The sequence below is a fragment of the Parasteatoda tepidariorum genome, chromosome 1, assembly GCF_043381705.1.
Source record: "Parasteatoda tepidariorum isolate YZ-2023 chromosome 1, CAS_Ptep_4.0, whole genome shotgun sequence".
NCBI lineage: Eukaryota > Metazoa > Arthropoda > Arachnida > Araneae > Theridiidae > Parasteatoda > Parasteatoda tepidariorum.
Window position 1 is genome coordinate 31,933,479 of NC_092204.1, and position 16,467 is coordinate 31,949,945.

The following is a 16,467-nucleotide window of genomic DNA, read 5'->3' on the forward strand; positions in this document are numbered from 1 at the left end:
ATTGCCTTTTTTTTAATCTTTTTCATTTCTTCAATGTCTTTACAGTTGCTTATAAATTGAGTTAAGAAATTAGAAACAAAACACACTTTGATTGAACGGTATAGTATTTTGATTCTTTTAAATTTTAAAATTTGAATTAAAAAAAGTTCTTGGACGGTTTTTGAAAAATAACACTTGTATCAAGGAATGAAAACTTAAATCCAGAGCTAAACAGAGTACTCAAAATTTTTTTAACAGAGCTCTGATTTCGATAATAGTTCTATAGTTTCCTGATCGCTATAAATTAAATTTAGTACAATATTGTCATCAGAGGGAATTAATCCCGAATCAAAATTTTAGCCAATATGTAAATCTAGAGTGCTCAAATTTCAGTTGAAGCTTTGCGTCTAGTGATAATTAAACTTACAATTGTTTCTTAAATTGTATAACCAAAATTTATTGTCATTTTAACGCCAATCGAAGTTTTGACGACTTTCCTACATAAGCTATCAAACTGACACTAAACTAAAGTTGACGACTTTCCTTTATAAGCTGCTATCAAACTGACACTATACTAAAGTTGACGACTTTCCTACATAAACTATCAAACAGACACTAAACTAAAGTTGACGACTTTCCTACATACAGAGACTAAACTAAAGTTGACGACTTTCCTACATAAGCTATCAAACAGACACTAAAGAGTAGAAAATTATAAAATGAAAACAAAAAATTTTAAAATAATTTTATTTTTGTCAGACCTAAAGCGAAAAATGTTGAGTTCATCAATTCCATTGTAAATTTTTAATATGAACACGAAATCCCCCCCCCCCGTTTTTCCTAAGTGATGCACCCTACGCTTTTTGTTTCAGGTAGTGCGAAAATGAAGTTTTTATTCACAATTAGTCTAAATAAAATATGTAGTTTTTAAAAGTGATATTATTGTTATTATTTTTTCACATATTTATAAAAGTCCTTTTGTAAGCAGCTTGATACTGATGAAAACTTTCGCTGTCATCAGCATTATGTTTTGACGAAACTTCTGTGGTTAACAAAACATCTGTGGTAAAGAATGGCGAATGTTTTTTAGAAAGACCTTTGGCGACAAACTTGCACGACGAAAGCAATTGAAAACTCATTTCTCGAAATCTGTTGAAAGCAAATCCACGCCGTTACGGAGCCACAAACAACTAAAATATAAATATAAATCCACAGGGCCCCGAGATTATACGTGGGTGGGTGTATGAAATTTTTCCCTTTCAAATCCATCCCCCGAAATGTGCCGTTACTATGACAACCAAGTATCTCCCCCGTATCATGGATAATGGAAGAGTGTCTCGAAACCTTTCCGCTTGCTTCTTAAAAATGCTCCATCGCCAAATTAAAGCCAACACAAACATGTTTCGCATTATGCACGTGTATGATGCTGTTAGATGATCTCAGCTTTTCTATACGCAAGTGGAACAGAAAATGTTTTTTGATGCATGCGTGTCTTACAGTGTATCCTTTTTCCATTTCATAGATGGGGACGGTACTGTTCTTGTAACTTGAGAGTTACCATTCTGCATTGATCTTAGTAACTTTAAACCTAAGAACTACGAACATGAATACAATGAAGCACAATTTCACGGAAATGTTACTTTTGGAGCTGCATGGCGAGAATCCAGCTCTTGCCGAATCTCTTTCGTTAAGGGTGGATTCATGAATTTAAAAAGTTTGGAAAACCGAACACCTTGTTGCAAGTGATAGCAGATTTATACTTTATTAATTAGTCTCATTGTCATTTACTTTTACTAGAATAATGAGAATAATCAGAGATTATGGATATTTATACCACTTGGTGGCACACGACATATATTTCGGTGGCGCAGAAGTTAATGACAAATTACTTTTTATTAAATTACATTACTTGAAGACAACACTAAAGGGAAAAAAACTCGAATGTAGAGGCTATCAAGGGAGGATTCAGAAACAAATACGATTTTGAGTACCAATATGATATTTTTCATTATGCAAGGGTGCCTATAGTTTGTCTAAAATAAGAACTCCCCCACGCATTCGTCTGGACTTGTGGCGGTGACTATGGTAACGAGGTATGACTGTTTCAAGTAGGGGTGCGAGGTCACTGTTTTGGAGTGGTTTCGACTCGGAACGGCGAGAGAAAGGGAATCTCATCGGTTTACTATTGTGTTAGTCCTAGAGTGACGCTACCCTTCCTAAAACTTTGCCTCAAACTTTGTGGCGGAAGGAGTTCTTATCTTAGACAAACTATAGCACCCCCTCCACTATGAAAGTCCATATCATTGGAGAAACAGGCTTTCTCTTGGAAAGTACGTGAATGCAATAAGTTGTAAATAAAAAACCTAAACTAAATTTCAAATCTTGAAGAAATTACCAATATAATAAGTTTGCACAATGTCTAATCCAGGTATATTCATCAATTAATTTTATATAATCTATTGTAAGCAAGTTAATAACTAAATATCAAATATAATTATTCTTCCATCAGCATGACAGCCTAGTGCAGCAAGAACCGTCCCAACTAGTCGTCTCCATCTAGCTCGATCAGACAGAAGGTTTCGACAATTATTGATTCCCATGGTTTTAAGATTTTTTTTCCACATAATTAATCCATCTGGTGTTTGGTCTTCCCCTTTTTCGGTTGCCAGTAAACTTTCCAAAAGTCAGCTTCTTAACAGGATCACCGTCATCCCTCCGATCGACATGTCCCAACCATACATGATCCAATTCTATGGTTTGAAATCTAAGCAGTGGTTGACACTTCATTTTTTTTTTTTTTTAATGAAAATATAGCAAGTGGTAGACTGGACACCTAAAAATAATAAACCGTAATTTTATATTAATCGAAAAAAGTTCACTATCTCTTCTTTATATTAATACAACGTTAGTTTTACAAATATTTTTATTCATTTTAGGGGATCATCTGAGGATATGTGATAGAGGTCTCACATGTTGCACAACTGACATGGAGCACAAACTAAGCACACACAGCAGGGCGGAATTTGACCGTCTTCTGCGGGACACCATTGGTCAAACTCGCACTATATTTGCTGCTCAAGCACAGAGGTTCGATGGTAAGTTGATTTTTTTTTTAATATTTTTATTTTCAAGCATGGGCTTACGATTCCTAAAAAGTGATGTTGTTTTAAAGAAAGAAAAAAAAAAAAAACTCTAGACGCATATAAAGAAACTTAAAATGTCTCTACGCTTCTGTAGGATTATTACCTGATTAAAAGCTTCATTCGCTTCAAGCATAAATAAAAAGTAAACAACATTTTATTTTATTTTATAACCGTCGTTGAACAGCCGACCCAATTTTTTGAGTTTACGACTGCTAATATCCAACTCCGTATCCTTGTAACTTTGAACCCAGTCCAGAAGACAAGAAAACTTCTAGATCATTCATTGGGAGAAAATTGTCTTTTTGGAGGACTTTTTGATGGAACTAACTCGCATTTGCGTTACATGGGGAGAAAAACCACGAAAACTTCCCATGGTTATTAAACCTCCACGGCTAGACGGCAAGGGGACTTAACCCGTGACCCGTAACACGGGTTAACCCGTTAACCCGTGATCCGTAACCGGTGCGAGCCATGTGCGGAATTCGTATCGACCATCCATCCCTGGGATTCGAACCCGGTTCACTTCACCGGGAGGCAAACGCTCTATCCCCTGAGCCTACACAGCTCAATGCATGCTGTTATAACACATTATAACATACTGTTAGTACAAAGTGTTATATACTTTTTATGCATTTTTGTAATCATCAGGTAATTACAATAATTATTCGTCCCCTTCCACCTTCGCTTAATCATGGCAACCTTACACATTTATTACAACGTTACGCACAAAGGTGAAATTTTTTATTTCCCAAGTTGAAATGGAAGATTCAAACTATTTTAAAATTCATTAACTTTCGAACAATTAAAAACATTATCTGGAAGAGGGTAGTGGGAACATCAGGTCATTTATTTAATACAAGAACATTGTCTCTCTCTCTCTATTTTTTTTTATAAAGTTTTTTAAAGTTATTATCAGTTATTCTATTTTTAAAATAGGGTTGGAACAATACACATTTTACCCGTTTTGTTCGTACGAAAAGGAGCTAACGATTTTTGTTTTTATTTCTCATCCCACAAAAATATAGATTTTTTATTTTTATTACTTGTATTTGTACTTTTACTTACTCTCGTTGCATAAGATAAGCTAAAATGAATGGATAAAAAGGTGGTGCTTGGCAAAAATTGTATTATCTGGTGAAGAAAATTCTCATTTTTCATTTAAATTACATTTAAAACTTTCGATTTCGGTCATCGGGGCAAAGTGGATCTGAAAAATAGAATGATCGAAAAATTCTTGTTTTTGTTTTTTTTTCCTATTAAAAATGCATTTTCTGAGTAAATGAAATTTGTTTCTTTTTTTTTTCCTGCATTATAACGTGATGAGATTCTATTTCGTAATTTAAAATTTCGATTTTATTTATTTATTTTTCTCAATTTTATTTGCAATTGCAATGAAAATTGAAATTCTTTTTCCATTTAAAGTTATTTTTCGATACAGTTGATTGAATATTTCGCGAATTTATTTCTTAATATATTCTGATTCTTCGGAGAAAGTTAATGAAATATACCTTTGGTATAAATAAATATTTTATATATGTTGTTAATAATACTTTTCTTATGAAAGGCGTGTTTTCAGAATTTTGAACTTAATAAAATTCAAATTACAGTAAAAATGTTTTTATTTATTTATTTTTTTTAAAATCGTTAGGTTAAGTTGTATTTCGGGAAAGCAAATTTTTTTGTTGGATTAGATTGTATTTTTTCGTTTTATGATTTCGCTTTGAAATGTTTGAAGGAAAAATATTTATTTAATTTCTCACGTATCCTTTACATTAAATTTTACAGGAAAATCTAATCTTGCATTTAAAAACAATTAATTGCATTTTACTTAAATTAGTTTTCGAGTAATGTCGTTTCTTTTGAAATTTTCACATCTTTATTATTTTGTTTTTAAATTTTATTTTATTAAATTTGTATAAATGATTGAATCAATTATTTCTGTATTCATTTCTTCGTGATTGTATTAAAATTTTATTAGGAAAACTATCGAAACAGGGTGCCGACCGGCCTGTGTAGGGGGCAGGGAACTGTCCTTGCATCAAAAAGGTCCTGGGTTCGAATCCCGGGTAAGGCATGAATGTTTCTTTCTCCGTCTGTGTGTTCTATGTCCTTTCTCCTTTGTGTGTGAATGTGACCCGCCCTATAAACGGGTTGTGGTTTTGTGAATGGCGTGGCAGAAGTCGAATTCCTGGACATAGATGGCGCCACTGAAAAACAGGAACANAAAAAAAAAAAAAAAAAAAAAAAAAAAAAAAAAAAAAAAAATCGAAACACGGTACCATTATTTATGAATGACACTATTTGTCACTATTTAAAAATATAATATTTCTATTTATTTTATTTTTTCCAAATAAATTAAAATTAAAAAATTTAACTGCATTTTGTAATTTTTGAAATTGTAATTTTCTTCAACCCCTCACATAAATTATTAGATCTTTTAACTAAGCTTTCCATTCCTTGCTTTTATATCAAAATATCTTGAAAGTAAATGTTAGTTATACTGGATGATGTATTGTTGGCGCCTTAACATATTAATTAAAGTTCTTGTCAACATAGAACTCACAGAAGTAGACGCATTATGCAAGTTAATATTTAATCGAGCAATTACTCAAATTAATATTTAAGGTAAGGAAAAACGTTAACAAAACCTAACCCTTGATGTTTGTTATGCACAAAAAGCCTTATTTTTGTTAAGTTTTTGATTACCTTTTTTTGCAAAATTGTTGTTTTTATATGGATATATAGATATTCTCTGCAATTTTCTTTATTTTTATGCAATTACTATATTTTTTTACGGAATTCCCTCATAAGTACCGGACTATTGTTCCTCTCTTTCTCCGCCTAGAGTACAGCCTTGACAGCCATTCTTGATATAGAGTACAGCCTGTATTACAAGTCAAATGCATACTTAATTTTCTTAAATTTTCGTTTTATATATAAAAAAATTTCTGCTACTTTTTCTCTGAAATTCTATTATTTTCAATTTTCCATTAAGTTAACATCTGTACCCGGATTTACCCCTCTAGCGGTTGGAAGATCGGATGATTTGACTTTTTCTAGAAGCAAATCGTTTATATATGTATAAAAAAAAGTAATACATCAATGATTTTAATGATTTTTCGAGAATGAAATATTGTACACAACTAAACAATGATTATCTTGATTAGATTTGGCAGTTTCTAGATCGAACAATTTAGTTCCAATAAGCCTCCGAATTTTAGCTACTCGAGTATTACCCACTTTCTTTATAAGCAAATTTCCTTTTCTCTTATTTGAATTATTCCTGTTACTATACATGTAAGAAAATCGACTCTTTAATTATCGTTACTGTAAACACATATATAAGAAGACTTATATAGTTGAATTGTATATTATTTACCATAAACAGGGGTCTGGTTAGAAGAAATTTGGGTCCGTTAACGGACCCTTCACAAAATATCTTTTCATAAAAACGGACCCTTCACAAAATGATTTTTCTTTTAATCGGACCCTTCACAAATTTGTTTATCTTCATTATTGTTTTGTTCTTGGCGAACAAAGTCGAATAAACCCTTCCCAGGGCAGAAAACAAGAAAGATGGATGTAAACGAATTAAGTTTTGTCTTCGGCAGACGATTCTTCCATTATTCGTCCGAAATGAATATTCTGCGTTCAGCAGTATAGGCTAAATACCAAATATTTGTATGTTGCATCTCTAATTTAGAAGCAGCAATTGCTGTTTATTTTTGAAAATTTAATTTTTTTTTAATTATTATAATTTTACAGTGCCGAGCATAATCTTGAATCTATTTACAATTTAAAAACTCCTTGATAAAGTTTTTTGCAATGACCGGACCCTATTTGCACAAACTCATAAAAGTGGACCCTGGTTGAAAGAATGTGAGTAATTTTCTCACAATTTCATGAAAACCGGACCTTTCACAAAATGTCTGGACAGATCCCTGATAAACATGTATGTCAAAAAATTTCTTCTCAAGAAATGCATAGTTGAATTATAACTGCAGGAAGTTTATAGGCTCATAATATTGTTTTGTACGCAACGTCTAAAAGCATTTTATTTCCTAAACCAAATTTAAAATATGAATAAGTGAAAGGATTACATTTTCTGCCCACATTTTCTTATCTTCCATCCTCTTTTAAAAATAATGAATATTTTTTTCCTGGAAAAAAATATATAATCCGCCTTTCCGGATTGAAAGCCCCGGATCTGATGTTCTGACGTACCCTTGTAAACATACGTTTCACAAACAGCGAGAGGGGTTGCAAGAAATTATTTTTTTTTCCATCCTGTTTCAGTCAAATACTGTTACTTTGGGATGTGTACGATGTTGAAACAACGTCTAAAGAGTTAGAAGTTTTCTATCTAATCCATTACTTAGTCTTGAGCAAAAATGCGTATTATGAATTATGCAAAAGTAATCTAAAAAAGAATTTCTCCCCCATTCTTGATTCGCCTATTACTTATTCGTGTTCACCCTACCCCTATCTTCAATTTATTACGAAGTATTTCGTATTTTTTTTACTTTGTTTGAAAAGTTCTGAAATAGCGTGTTTTGTTAAATTGCTGTATTTTGTCTACCAGCGAAGAATTTTGCTTTGGAATATAACAATCTTGACGTTTGCGTTTAGTTTATATTTTTAAAAGAATTATATTCAGTGAATATAAAAGAGATTTTTATTGTATTTCTTGACTACGCTATTCTTTTGATTTGCTAGTTGGGAAAATGTATTTTGGTATCTGGTACAAAATTGTTCCTTGCATGGATTGTGGAAAGAGATATACTTTCCAGTAAAGTAAATATGGGTTAGAAGTTGGATTAAAAAAATACGCTAATGTTTTCATTGCTTCAGAGAATTCTTTTTCTTGCCTTACATCCCTTTATTTTCAAACTATTCATTGCCTTATTTTGCTTGAATTATTTGATGTTGCAGCGTGTTACATCTTTTTAGTTTGTACAGCCTTGACACACGTTCCGAGTGTCCAAGAAATGACCGACGTTTTGAAAAATTAAAAGGGAGGAAATGTATTCTCAAAAATTTTAATATTTAGATTCAAAGTTCGTCAACTGACGGTGTTGTGTATTTTATTCTTGATTTTATCACCGACGTTGAACAGTCGACCCAATTTCCGACTTCCAATGCTCAGCGCCATCACCTTTATTTTTGAACCAAGCCAGAAGACAAGGGAACTCCTGGATCAAGTATTAGGAGAAATTTTCTCCCGTGGAGAACTTTCTGATGGAACTAACTAGCATTTGCGTTACATACATGTAATAAACATGTTTTCTAACTTAAGCGACATTTTCCCACATAGATATGGGAAAATATCGTTTAGGAAAAAACAATAATGTCCCTGAATAACATGAAAGTAATATACCCGAATATAATAACTGAATTTTTGAGTGGTGGACTAGTTTTGCCAATATTTAAATATCGCTAACACTTTTCCTTTGGTGAAAATCTGTTAGTTTTTTGCATATTTTCTTTTTTGAGCCGGGATGGCTCAGGGGATAGAGCATTTGCCTTTCAATGGGGTGGACCGGGTTCGAATCCCGGCAATAGCTTGTCGATACGAATTCCTCATCCGGCTTGCACCGACCACAGTGCTGACGTAAAATATCCTCAGTGCTATCATGGTTTATAGCTCCCCAGTTGTCAGGCTAACCGTGGGAGATTTTCGTGGTTTTCCTCTCCATGTAACGCAAATGCGGGTCAGTTCCATTAAACAAGTCCACCATGAAGGCAAATTTCTCCTAATACTTGATCCAGGAGTTCTCTTGTCTTCTGGATTGGGTTCAAAATTACATGGCTACGGAGTTGGACATTAGTAGTTTTAAACCCAAAAATTGGGTCTACTGTTCAACGGTGGTTATTAAATTATATAATAATATTTTCTTTCCCCCCCGTTTTTGGAATCTAAATTAATAGTTCTGAATAACTGATACAAACACATAGCAGTTACAGCATACAATTCGCTAAAAACTGTTATTTTCATAAGATGAAGGAACCTCCAAAAGCCTCTCAACAGTGAAAAATAATTCACTAATAAGCAGGATAGGAGGGAAATTTTAACACGCTGAATTTACTTGCACAAAAATACAAACATCTCCCCTAAATTTGTTCCATAAATAAAAGATGTGTCGTCATATATCACGTTGTCCCATACCACGTACTATCTTTCTTAATTACATTTACCCGAAGAAAACTCGTAACTAATAGACAACCCTAGCGCATTTAAGTAGCTGGAGGCAGCTGTTGAAATTTTCACTTTGGATAGTCAGCGTGTGGCACCTTTACAAGAAATATCGATTTTTGATTGCGCTTCGGCTTTTAGGCTTTATAAAAAAAGACATGTGTCTAGCTTATAGACTTTTTTTGAGTATCATCCGTTGTGAATATTTTTCCAAAGAAGAACATGAACTTAGAAGATTTTCATTTATTTTATTAGATTTTTATTAACCCTTTGTGTACACAGAAAAATTTAGGTGAACTCTTTAAAAACTTGAAAATTGCCGTTAATGATTAATATTTTTTTAAAACTTATTTCGCAAAGGCGATTATTGATTTGAATATTGATTGTTTCAATTATTTATACGTGGTAGTAAATATTATATATATGAAAAGTTAATGATGAGAAATAAAGATTTTGTAAACGGCGTTCAACAGCCCACTCGATTCTGAATTTACTACTACCAATGTCCAACTCCGTAGACTTGTAACTTTGAGCCCAACACAGATGACAAGGGAACTCAAGCATTGGGACAGACTAGCCTTCATGGAGGACTTTAAGATGGAACTAACACCTATTTGCGTTGCATTGACTGGAAAACCACGAAAACTTCCCAAGAAGAGCCCGACGAAAAAGGGATCCTAACCCGTGATCCGTCTACCACTGAGAACATTTTATGCCGGTGCGGTGGTCGTTGCGAGTCGGGAGCAGAGCTCATATCAATCAGTTTCTACAAGGATTTGAATTAAGGTCATTTCATTGGAAGGCGAGAGCTCTATTCCCTGAGCCACCACGACTGTCGCTACTTATTTTATTTTATAACAGTAGTTATACCCAATTTTGAGTTTACGACTACTAATGTTCAACTCCGTAGCCTTGTAATTTTAAACCGAATCCAGAAGACAAGAGAACTCCTGGATCAGGTATTGAGAGATATTAGTCTTCCAGGAGGACTTTTTGATGGCACTAACCCGCATTTGCGTTCCATGAAGTGGAAAACCGCGAAAACTATCCACGGTTAGCCTGACGGCAAAGGGACTCTAATCCATGATCCGTCTACCACTGAGGATGTTTTTACGTCAGCACTGTGGTTTGTGCAAGCCTTCTACCGAATTCGTATCGACCAGCCGTCGCTGGGATTCGAACTCGGTTTACCTCATTGAAAGGTAAACGCTCTATGCCCTGAGCCACCACGGCTTTGTAGTGTTTATTACCATCTCTCTGCTGTAAGAAAATTCCATTATTTTTCGAGATAGATTTTAAGAAGAAATTCGTGTATACATGTTTTGTTTCATACACTCTGAATGACATTTTAGTGAGTTTGCGCAAATCAGTTCTACATTTTATTGGTTGATGATTGCAATTAAAGATTGCAATCATTATCATTATTATGAAGGCAAAGATTATTCTTTGCCTTCATTTCTTGTCATTTCTTTACTATAATAAAATTCCATTATTTTTCGGGATAGATTTTCATAGACATCAGGAGAAATTCATGATCACCATGCCAATTTACATATTCTCTGTGTCACATTTTAGTGAAATTGAGCATATTAGTTTTGAAGTCTGTTGATTGGCGATGGCAAATAAAGATTATTCCCAGCCTTTATTTCTTGCCATTTCTTTACTGTAAAAAAATTAAATTAGATTATTTCTCGAAATAGATTTTCGTCAGGACATCAGGAGAGATTCATACGCGTATGCCATTTTTCATATACTCTTAAGTGACATTTTGGTGAATTCGAATATATCAATTTTAAGGTTTATTGGTTAGCAATGGCTATTAAAGATTATTCTTTGCTTTCATTTCTTTGTTGTAAGAAAATTTCTTAATTTTTTGAAGATAGATTTAAGAAGAAATTCATGTGTACATATTCTTTAATGTATTTAAATGACAACAACAATAATTTAAATCTTTTGTGTCAAACATTTGATTTATATTTTATTAATTGTTTTAGGTTGGAATTGAATACTCAGGAATTGTTTATAATTTTTGAATTATCTTAATAAAACGAATACATTAATGAAAACAGAATGACTTTGTTAAATCTGAAAGCAATTTTATTTATTTTATGAATTTAAATAGGTGGATTTCCCGTTATAATTTCCACACTGGTTTCTAAAAATTCCCATGCTAAATTGTAACCGCACCTATAAAAACCTGTTCCTTACTAAATGAAATAATACCTCCAAAAAACACTGAATGAAAAAGCGAACGGAGGTCATTTGTCAGGTGATTTCTTACAGAAAAAAAAATATGATAAGGCAGCAATCAAACTCCTTTGATGTTTGCCGCTCCTTCCAAATGCTTGGATTAAACATGCTATTTCGAAAGGAATAATAAAAATACAAAAAGAAACAAATTTGATAAATTATGGGAAATACATTATAATTAAAGTTCCGGAATGTTAGAATTTGAAAATGCTTGACAGGAGGCTAACAGGGCATTTGAGGAAAGAGTGAAAATTTTTATCTTTATTACATGTAATTCTGTTTACTATTGAATGTTGTTTACTGCTGATAACAATTTGTTTTGTTTGTTTAAAGGCATGTTTACCTGTATTCTTATTTTATTCATATTACAATGAACAAATTTTATCTTCGGGTTGAAATGAAAATGGAAAAGGCTTAGTACTACTTCATATTCGCCGGTAGTAATATTGTGAAATTTGAGTTTACTCCATATATTGGTCATAACAATGATATAAATCATCGATTATTTTGAAAATTTGATTTTATTCGAAGCCTGACTTGTGTCGGTAATATTACTGAAAATTTGGGTATAGTCTACACATTATTACAGACTTAATTAATTTAATAATAATGATAAAAATTTGGTTTTACTGAAAATTTGGGTATAGTCTACACATTATTACAGACTTAATTTGTCAATAATAATGATACAAATTTGGTTTTACTATTCATATTGGTCATAATACTGACAGAATTTTTCCATAATAACGTTGAAAATTTGGGTTTACTCCAAACATATGTAATACTGACTTAATTCTTCCATAATAATGTTGAAAATTTGGGTTTGCTCCACACATATGCAATACTGACATAATGTTTTGTTTAAAATATAGAAAATTCGGGTGTACTCCACACGTCTGTCTAAATACTGGCATTATTTACGGGTTAAAGTACTGAAAATTCGGGTTCACGCTAGGTTTTACAAAGTATCGCATTGATTTAATTAATGAAATTTTTTTCAATAATTTAACGATACGGCAAGAACTGGAGACTCGTTTTATTTTAACATTTCTCTGTTTTATGATCAGTTTAATATTTGGTGCTACCGCTTTGACCACTTTTTTTAATTTTACGAAATTATTTTCTAAGTATTTCAGTAAAAACGCACACTTAAAGAGCGATCGTGAGGAGAGAGGCATACAGGAGGTGAATTCCTATACTTTTGCATATTAATGCTCAGAGCTTATGCAAACGTATAGGAATTCGGTGCGTACTGCAGCCCGCCTGATACTTTTATTCAACAGGACATTGTTTCAACATATTCTTATTTTTACTGTTCTTATTTTATACTTGTGTGGAAAATTAGTATAAGGTAAAATGATTTATTGCTATTTACTTCTCCCACCCCCTCCCTCCTCAAGAACAAAATTATGCTCAACGCACTTTTTTCTAGTACATTAAAGGCACAACTGGATTCTTTTTCTTACATTGTACCGTTGATGTTATAAAATTTCGGTAGAAATATTCTTATTCTGTTATAAAATTTCGGTAGAAATATTCTTATTCTGTTATAAAATTGCAGATATTCTTTAAACATGCATACATGAATCCTTTAAATGTATAATTAGCTGAATTGCAAAGTAGAGAAAAAAAGAATTAAATTCTTTTAATAATTTAGCTAATTCTGTAACTAGGGATATTTTGAGATGACATCAAAATATTAATAAAAAGTAAATTTTTCAAACATTTCAGTCTTTGATTCTTTTTTCTCTTACAAATAAGTAAATCGTTCAAAATTTCTCTACTATCTCTATAAAAGAATAATATTTGATTACCTCCTTTGTTAAGGAATTATATTCTTATACCTTATACTTCTTATACTTTGTTGAGGAATTATATTCTTATAGTTTTGTACAGTTTATTGTACTGTTTTAAAAATTTTGTCTAATTAATACATTTTTATGGCGTTATGTTTTCTCAATTTTTTTGAGATTATTTTCTTAGCTGAAAGATAACTATCTCTATTCTAACGAAAAACCAAAGGATTAAAATGACGCCCTTTTGTTTCTCAATAATGGTATTCAATAATTAAGAAAACGTGTGGGAGTGCAAAATAATAATTATTATTTTTTTTAGTTATATTTTTTTTTAGGAAATAGGAAATAATTGATATTCCTTTACTCGATAATAATGCTATGGGGTGCATCTGTTACCCTTATTCTTTCTTGTTTAAATTTATGAAAAGTACTTGTTTCAATTTATGCTTGTAGTCTCATTTTTTTCGTAGAAAATAGATTGTTATGATTTCTCAACTTAAATTTATGAAAAGTATTTATTTCAAATTTTGCTTATAGTCTTATTAGTTTCGTAGGAAATAAATTGTTATAATTTCTAAACTTAAATTTATGAAAAATACTTGTTTTAATTTATACTTATAGTCTTATTAGTTGGAAAATAGATTGTTTGGATTTCTTTACTTAAATTTATGAAAAGTACTTATTTCAAATTTTGCTTATAGTCTTATTAGTTTCGCAGAAAATAGATTTATAATTTCTCAACTTAAATTTTTTAAAGTTTCAATTTCAAATTATACTTATAGTTTTATTAGTTTAGTGAAAAATAGATTGTTATAATTTCTAAACAAGATCAATAAGTTTTACAATTCTTTTTATTTTTATATTTCACTCAAGTGAATGAATGACATGAATATTGCAACAATTCTGACGAAATAAATCAATATTTTTTCAGAAATAATTTTAAACCTTTTTGGTTATTTTTATTTTTTTATATCTGACCATTTTTAGTGTATTGTTATAGAAAAAAAGGAGAAGTAAAAAAAATAAGAAAGAAACTCAAAATTCCAAGGAAAATATTAATCTAGAGATTCGCTTCAATATACTATATAAATGTTTTTCATTCTACCAAAAAGTAATAAATCCCAAAGGTTTAAAATTTCCATTTATTTCAAGGGGGGAGGGAATGAGAGAGGAAAAAGTTAGCGGAGAGGGCTTAAGAAAAGAAGAAAAAAGAAACGGAATACTTATCTTATTATTTCCTTCGACCAAAAATCATCTTTTTCGTCATGAGGTCAAAAGAAAACATGGAAAGGTAAGTAAGCAAAAAAAAAAGTAATCATCCGCCGAAGAAGAAATTGAAGGCAATAACGCCCAGAATAAACAAACAATTATTGGTCAAAAGCTAAAACGAGAAAATCCTTCCACCCTTTCTGCAAATAAACAACAACAACACATAAGAAAAAGCAACTTCTTGAGAGAGAGGAAAGCAATAATAAAATTGCTGGAAGAATCGGAGCAATTGGCTCTAGTAAATGATCCAGAAGTAAGAGTTCTTCTGTGTTTGATAAGCGAATGTCATTTACTTTCGTTTGATTCCACAAGAGAAATATTTTTTCGTTTTTATCTCTGAATTTCGTAGTTACGTTTGATCAAGTTAAATAAATTCTTTTTGATATGCCAAATAAACAGTTGTGCGTTATAAAGGTTATGCTATTTTCCGTCTAAATAGATTTTTCAGTTTTGATTCAGTAATAAAAAGGTAAAGTAATTAAGTTCTTTCTGGACTTTCGAACTTTTTATTTCCTATGCCCACTCGGATATTGGCATTCGTAATTCGTGTATCAAAAAGGCAGCTTTGTTGATGACTCTTTCAGGGGCACCATATTAGTAGGGCCATTCTCGCTCCCACAGTAGGAAGAACAGATAATACTGAGAAGAGAATGAACATCCATGCCTTGTCTAGGATTCGAACCCTGGATCTTTCTGTTGTGAGATCAGCTCCTTGACCACCATTTAGGCTGGTCGGTAGGACATTCGAACTCACTTAGAATGATATCGATTGCTCAACTAAATATGTCAACTTGTTTATAAATCAAATTCGAATCATCTTAACTGCGCTTGATATTTCTGATCCTTGTTTAATTTCCCTTTCAAAGAAAGGAAAAAGCGAGAAAAGAGATTTTTATTTTTAATTAGGTTCGAAGCCTGCTAGTTCTTTTTAGCACAAAAACGGTAAATTGTGCCAACTAAGGATGCTCTGAATGAAACTCCGGAATGGACATTCACTGAAAATATAAGTTACATCCTTTTGAAGGCGAAACGAAATTTTTTGCCTGCGCTTTCAGAAATTGTGGATTGTTTTGAATGATAATATCATGCCAAGTTTCAGTAACTTACGGTAACTATTAGTAGCCAAGTTGAACCTTATTATCGGGCAAATGAGACCATTTAAATTTGATTACACGATACTGTGGTGCAACCTGGACTGAAATGTGGTCACCTTAAAGTTATAACAAATTCGTTTTATATTATGATTTAAGGTACCGATGGTATGGTTCAATATTGTATCCGAACTTCGTCACGTCCTATATTTAAACATATCAGTTACTGCTGCGTAAAAATAAAATCGTATAGCCATCTTAACAAACTCCGTCTTCAGTTCGGATTTTCATTTCATCTTATTCAAAAGTTCTTCGCAAAGAAGCTTAATCCTTGAAGACAGCAGACGTCAAAAAGCAGATGGGGGGAGGGGAAGAAATTCTTTTTCTTGTTCTCATTGCCTTGAAAGCAGTAATCCATGGTGGCATCCTCTCTTAAAAGCATTCAGCATTATGCATGAGCTTCTCCGATAGAGACGAAAAATGCTCTCATAGCAGACCTTATTAAAGCAGCAGAGACTCACTTATAAAGCGTTGTGTGAGATCATAGCCTCTCCATCTTAACGTTACCTGCTACAGAAAACCTACATTTTATATTGACGCCTCCATTCTAGGGGGTCTTTTTCAAAGTGGGAACATTGACGCTTTCGTTTTGTTTCTTTCCTTTAAAACCGTACCAGGTGGTCCTGGTATACACGATTTTAACGAGGATGGTGTTGTCTAAATTGGTTTGTCGTTTGTTGCACAGC

At 32.3% G+C, this 16,467-nt stretch overlaps 1 protein-coding gene across 1 annotated transcript in view; it reads left to right on the forward strand.

Annotated features, from left to right (window-relative positions):
* LOC107436350 (glypican-6) overlaps positions 1-16,467 on the forward strand; it is a 159,080-nt gene that overhangs the window by 84,548 nt on the left and 58,065 nt on the right. Inside the window, exon 2 of the mRNA XM_043049176.2 lies at positions 2,916-3,074. Within this exon, the coding sequence (XP_042905110.1) occupies positions 2,916-3,074 (159 nt within the window). The remainder of the gene's footprint in view (positions 1-2,915; positions 3,075-16,467) is intronic.